General features: G+C 35.7%; 1 protein-coding gene across 1 annotated transcript; it reads left to right on the top strand.

The window, feature by feature from the left end:
• The first annotated feature begins 1236 nt into the window (after window positions 1-1236).
• LOC140825670 (oxysterol-binding protein-related protein 1C-like) lies at window positions 1237-6945 on the top strand. Its single transcript, XM_073187575.1, has 10 exons — window positions 1237-1937; window positions 2483-2839; window positions 3033-3114; window positions 3505-3950; window positions 4957-5112; window positions 5333-5500; window positions 5574-5714; window positions 5921-6151; window positions 6432-6545; window positions 6619-6945. The coding sequence occupies exons 1-10, from the start codon at window positions 1527-1529 to the stop codon at window positions 6787-6789; spliced, it is 2277 nt and encodes a 758-aa protein (XP_073043676.1). The 5' UTR covers window positions 1237-1526; the 3' UTR covers window positions 6790-6945.

The following is a 6945-nucleotide window of genomic DNA, read 5'->3' as shown; positions in this document are numbered from 1 at the left end:
TTGAATAGTGTGATCAATCCAATAAAACTACGGTCGAGTATGAAAAGATACAATTATTAGAAAAACCAAAACTCAAACAAAGATCCAAGCCAAAACCAATGTCCAACAACTCAGTTCCTTTACTGTTCCAAGAACAACTCCCAAGTGATTTGGACTAATAGCACCAATGCTATATAGGTTCCATCTCTTAATAGGTCTCAGCTCTAAAAGATCATATCACTCTTAAATTGAGACCCTTTGACAAAAAAAAAATGTAACTATAGATTCTAAGCCCCTTTAATTAATTCTCCCTCATGTAAACCATGTATAAATATTTTTCGGTTTATTTTTACTGTAATAATTAATTTTACTGATGATCTTCAGTTATAGAGCAAGTTAGAACGAAATTTTTTATGTCCGAGAGCAATCATCAAAAGGCACATTTTTAGTGGCAAATTGGATAAAAATTATTCTTCTGCAATTGTCTTTCTCTTTTGTTTCATATAGGTCTTGGAAAGAAATACTGCATATATAGAGGTAAATGTAATCAGGCATGATTGAAATTATTATAGGGGTCCATGGAACGAGAATGGTCCCTCTCTTGATTTACGTTGCCTGTGTCGAAATGCTAATCGATACAGGATGGCCTAATTTTTTTGAAAATGAAGTCCATTTTGTATCATTCACCAAATATGAAATTTACAAAAGTTATATAAAATTTATACATCTAATTATTGTTTTGTTCTTTATTTATAATAGAGAGGTAAAATTTACTTTGATCATAGAGATTTTTACATTAAAAAAAAATGGTACTAATAATTAGTCAATGCTGGTTTGTATTCAATATAATAGTCTGAATAAATAGTATCTATTGTATATAACTTATAACTCATCTAACATATTAGTTGCATTTGAATTTATGAATTTCTAATGTATTTTTGCATTTTAAATAAGCAATATCATAAAGTTTAAATTCACCACTTTCATGTTTATATAGTGTTTCATGTTAGTTTATCCAATACTGGAGACATTTGAAATATTTTATATTTTATGTAACTAATGTATAAATTTATATTTCATATGTTATTTTATTATAAACAATAAAACTGTATTTCAAATTCATCTCTCAGGTAAAAACTTTATTGATCCTACAATTACAATTTATAAATAGAGAAACTATTAATATTTTTAAAATACTAATAGATTGCGAAGGCAATAAATTATTCATTTTCAGTTGAATTGCTGTTTCCGGCATATAAAGTGTAAATGCGTATCAAGCTGCCACGTTTCTCCAACTGCTTCTCCCACCCGTCCCCGAGATATTCTCTGTTTATTCATACGAATTCCTGCGTTCCAATCTATGCACCCACACTCGTTCATGTATATTATATATATATACCGTTGACTCTGCCTCGAAGCTTTGGAATTATTTGATGCGGTTCCAATAATCTTAAAATGCACATCCATTTCGCTGCATCTCACCATTGTCATTAAGCAACTCCGCTGACGTATAACCGGCTCCGTTTCCGCCGTGCGATCCGCGGACCATGAGTCAGATTTCTCTCATCTCTGGGTCCGATCAGGGTCCCAAGTTCGGTGGTGCTGCTTTGAATAACATAGACAATCATAATCACATTCAGAGTCAGAATATCCGTGAAGTGAAGATGAATGACATAGTTGGGAATGGGATTTCAGGGATTTTGTATAAATGGGTTAATTATGGGAAAGGGTGGAGGCCTCGATGGTTTGTTTTGCAAGATGGAGTGCTGAGTTACTATAAGATCCATGGGCCGGATAAGATTGTGCTTAATCCCGAGACCGAGAAAGGGTCCAAAGTAATTGGGGAAGATTCAATAAGGAGAATTTCGCGCCAGGATAATCATCATGTTCACAATAAGAACGTGACCGGTAGTTCATCCACTCAAGGACGAAAGCCTGTTGGTGAAGTTCATCTAAAGGTTTCATCTTTAACTAAATTGTGTTGGCACTACGGATTACTAGATGTAACGCGTTTCATTATCTATTGTGATAATTTGAAATTGGAATAGACGAGGATTCATGGTAAGATAATGATTTGCTCCTTCTTTGTGAAGAATTCTTTGCATGTTGCTTTATGAAAGATATTTGGGTTCCATTCCTTGACCTTTGGCTTCATTTATGGTATAGAGCCTTTATATATGCTTTCTGAGCTTTTATGTTCTTGTTTAATACGTTTCAAATTCTACTTCGAGTTAAAATCAGGATGAAATTTTTTATATTTTGTCTACGAACATCAGTTCAAATTCGTCTCCATTGTTGTTTAAGTATTTTCTGAAAGTTTTCGGTATTTCCTTTGACTTTTTTTTGTTTTTGAAGAATATGGTCTGTGTTACCTGTGGTTGCTATGGTTTTGTTTTTTCTTTCTAGCTATATCTACTGGCATGATTCAGATATTTAGGCCATGTTTTGTGATACATTTGAGAATTCTATTATACGGTGTTTAAAATAGATTTTTTCTCTGTAGGTCTCCTCTGTCAGAGAGAGCCGATCCGATGACAAGAGATTCTCGATTTTTACTGGTACAAAGAGGCTTCATTTGAGGTCTGAGAGCAGAGAGGACCGAATTGTGTGGATGGAGGCATTGCAGGCTGTGAAGGATATGTTTCCAAGGATGTCCAACGGTGAGTTAATGGCTCCTGTGGACAATGTAATGATCTCAACAGAAAAATTAAGGCAGAGATTATTGAAGGCAAATGTGAGTGAGACTGCTATTCAGGATAGTGAGCAGATAATAAAGAACGAATTTGCGGTGCTACAGAATCAATTGATGATATTGAAGCAGAAGCATTGGCTCCTCATGGACACACTGCGGCAATTAGAGGTACATTTAAAGATCATAAGAAAAACTCTTACAGAGACAGCTTAGAAATCTTCTCCGAAGAATATATAAGCTAAGAATTTACGACATCATGAGTGCATAATGAATAAATGGGACAGGGACTTTTAATCTGTTATTTTATTCTTAATGATACTCTCTACTTTCTTGGCTGAAATTGGGTTGCAATGCTCTGTAGACTGAAAAGGTGGATCTGGAGAACACGGTTGTTGATGAGAGCCAAAGACAGATAAAGGAAGTTGGAGCATCCTCGAGATCAAGTATGCTTCGCCAGCAAACTTTAGTAACTTTTTGCTTACATGAGCGAGTAAATGAATATATGGCGACTTCCTCAATGTTTAAGCTATGCACCAAGTTAATCTCAGTTATTTAGGTTTTCCAGTTGTATGTTTGTTGTTATCTTTTTAGGGTAGTAGTTAGTTATATGAAACAACGTGGTTGTGGAAGATTGTTTAGTTTGCTGTCAATAAATATTTTCAATACTACTTCGTGAAGTTTTTCTGTTGACTTAAACATTTTATTTCCATCGTTTTTTTGAATGATTAGATGCTGATAACGCGAATGTCTCTAGTTTTTCTAGTTTTTACAGCTCGTTTGTATTTTATATGATTGCAGCCGCATCTCATTATTGTCTTTGATTCTTATACTAGAAAGCACAACTGAGTCTGAGGATGAAAATGAAAAAGTAGATGCTGCAGGAGATGATACTGATGATGAAGATGATACTTTCTTCGACACTACGGATTTTCTTTCATCTAGCTCGTTTAAAAGCAATGGTTCTGACTTTAGGTCATTGTCATTTTCATCGGGTGAAGAAGAACCTCCTGCTTTTGAAGCTTTGGACAATATTGACTCTGTCACGCAATCAGCCGGAACAAACTTTCCTCATGTTAAGAGGCGTAAGAAACTGCCAGACCCTGTCAAGAAAGAAAAAGGAGTGAGTTTATGGTCGATGATTAAAGATAACATCGGGAAGGATCTTACAAAAGTATGCCTTCCAGTCTACTTCAATGAGCCTCTCTCTTCTCTGCAGAAATGTTTTGAGGATTTGGAATATTCATTTCTTATTGATCGGGCTTATGAATGGGGAAAGAAGGTAAGTTCATTTCGAAATGTTACTTGAACTTCTCATTGTACTTGGCTGATGAATAGTTGACCTGTTTCAAAAAAATAAATAAATACTTGGCCACCTTATACTTATTGGAAACCTTTTCTAATAGCTAAACAAGAAGGATCAGTTTTTCCATGTGGTACTCTAACGGATGGCTTGATTTAGTTGGGTTTGGTGGTTTTGAGGGTTCAGATTGAAGTCAATATATAAATATGGTAGCACAAAAAATAATAGAAAAAAATGCATTTCTTTTTCGTGACGTATATTCAAATTACCCAAACCTCCTATATGAAAATTATGGCTACTTCTACGTTCCCTCGAGGTACAAAGCTTTTCTCTTCTATTTCTTGCTGAATTTAAAAATGTTGACATCTTACTCCAAATAAGACATTTTTGGTAGACATCAAGCAATTTCTATGTTGATTGCCATTACCAGTCCTCAAACTAACACAAAAGTATAAGATAAAAAAGGAGTTCTTTGCTACAAGTACAGGCAAGAATCTGGATCTAGAATTGCAGGTAACTTCTTTATTTGAAAACAGAAGACAGAGATCAAGTTCTGCCGTAATATACATGACCCATGTTTATTATCCTCATTACCTTTTTAGTCCTGGGTTTGAGTTGTTCCTCCCATTTTCTGGGAACCCCGTGTTCTTATGCCGGTGACTGATGAGTCACAACTTATGTAGTGTAGTTTCTTTTTATTTTCATCAGAGTTCTTCATTGTTCTTACTATATTTGTCTGTTGAAAAAATATTTTATTTCTAGTTAACACTGGAAAATTGTCTGTGATTGCCTTTCTCTCTCTTCTCGCAACAAACCATTATCTATAGAATAATTCAACTCTTGCTTTGTGAAATATTTGTGTTTTTAAGTGGCAAAGAGAGAGCAAATCAATCACGAGAACTTTGACTTGATAATGCTCCAGGACGCATGATTCTTATTATTTGTTTCCATCTTGGTGTTTGATTAGTGAATTATAATTTTATAGGGTAATGACCTTATGAGGATTCTCAATTTAGCTGCATTCGCTGTGTCTGGATATGCTTCTACAGAAGGAAGAAATTGCAAACCATTTAATCCTTTATTAGGGGAGACTTATGAGGCTGACTATCCAGATAAAGGCCTCAGGTTCTTCTCTGAGAAGGTTTAAATTCATTACCTTGAGCCGCCGTTTTTTGTTTTCCTCAACATGTTTTATTTTTAGTGGCCCTGTCTGTGTCTTCATGCCCTACACTGGTTGCTTTGAGCGAACCAAGATTATCAACCCATTTTTATCATATGAAGGCCAGTGAAAAAGGAATGTTCTTTCTCTGTATGCATCTGATAAAACAAAACATCGAAAACTCCTGATTCTTTTTGTTCAGGTGAGTCACCACCCCATGACTGTAGCATGTCATTGTGAGGGAACAGGCTGGAGGTTTTACGGTGATAGCAACTTGAAAAGTAAATTTTGGGGTCGCTCGATTCAGCTTGATCCAGTTGGTATTTTGACTATTGAATTTGATGATGGAGAAGTCTTTCAATGGAGTAAGGTATTCTCTTTATAATATAGTGCAGCTTTATTCTAGGTCACTTTTATTAAAAACCCACAATTCCTTATGACAGGTGACGACATCCATACACAATCTTATTTTGGGGAAACTATACTGTGATCACTATGGTACCATGCATATACAAGGAAACCGCAATTACTCTTGTAAACTGAAGTTCAAAGAGCAGTCTATAATAGATAGAAATCCTCATAAGGTACTTCCCGTCCAGTTATATCACTCAGGCCTCTCTGATCCAGATGAATTTTGTTGTTTTTGTTTTTATCAATCATGACTTATTGCTTATCTTCTAAGATTTAGACAGAGAACTAGGCTGATAGAAGAAAATGAACATATCTGATCCTTGAAAAGGTGGCAGTTCATCGGTGTTGGACTTTACCATTGGAGAATTTGCCTTTGTAGGTGCAGGGAACAGTCCAAGACAAAAGTGGAAAGATAGTAGCATCCTTGTTTGGAAAATGGGATGAGAGCATGTATTATGTCTATGGAGACTGTTCCTCCAGCGTAAAAGGTCTCGAATCTATGTCAGAAGCTCACTTGCTTTGGAAGCGTAGCAAACCTCTGAAATTTCCTACACGTTATAACTTGACACGCTTCGCCGTCACACTGAATGAGATTATGCCAGGGATGAAGGTGACTTATCGGGGCTCGGTACTTTTTTGTGTGTTTGAACAAATGCACATACACAAAATTGTTTTCTCTAGCAAGTTTAAAAGCGGATTTTCTCCTTTTACATAATCTGTCCAAGTAGTTGTAAATATGTTGATGTGCTTTCATCTCTTCCTGGATATTTCAAGTTTGCCATTCATAGATGGAATCACATGTTACATGCCAAGATTTTTGCCATTTTTGTGCTATGCCCTGGAATGTTAGATTGGGTAAACTAAATATATGAACTTATGTCCTTTTGCAGGAAAAGTTCCCCCCAACAGATTCAAGACTGAGGCCTGATCAAAGGTGCTTGGAAAATGGAGAGTATGATATGGCAGATGCTGAAAAATTACGGCTAGAGCAGCGACAGCGACAGGTTACTACTTTCATTGCATATTCGTTGTTTCGTTCATACTTATTGTATATCTTCCGGTTATATAAAAAACCAGGCTCGGAAGATGCAAGAAAGCGGATGGAAGCCACGATGGTTTGCCAAAGACAGTGAAACCGGTTCCTACCATTATCTTGGTGGTTACTGGGAAGCTAAGGATGTAGGCAACTGGGAATCTTGCCCTGATATCTTTGGCCAGATACAAAGTGATCACATCTCAGAGGATTGATTAACAACAAAATAGGAATTTTATTTAGTTTCGATTCTCTTATTGAGTACAATGGCAATCGAAGCTGCTGCAAATATGTACACTAACTAACATGATTGATTGGGTGTGTAGTAGTTTAGTTTGTTAATGAAATAAATAGATATTTTTTCGAATCCA

The sequence above is a fragment of the Primulina eburnea genome, chromosome 3 (assembly GCF_022965805.1).
Source record: "Primulina eburnea isolate SZY01 chromosome 3, ASM2296580v1, whole genome shotgun sequence".
Taxonomy (NCBI): domain Eukaryota; kingdom Viridiplantae; phylum Streptophyta; class Magnoliopsida; order Lamiales; family Gesneriaceae; genus Primulina; species Primulina eburnea.
Note: the sequence above shows the minus strand (reverse complement) of the source record. Positions and strands in the feature narration are given on the sequence as shown.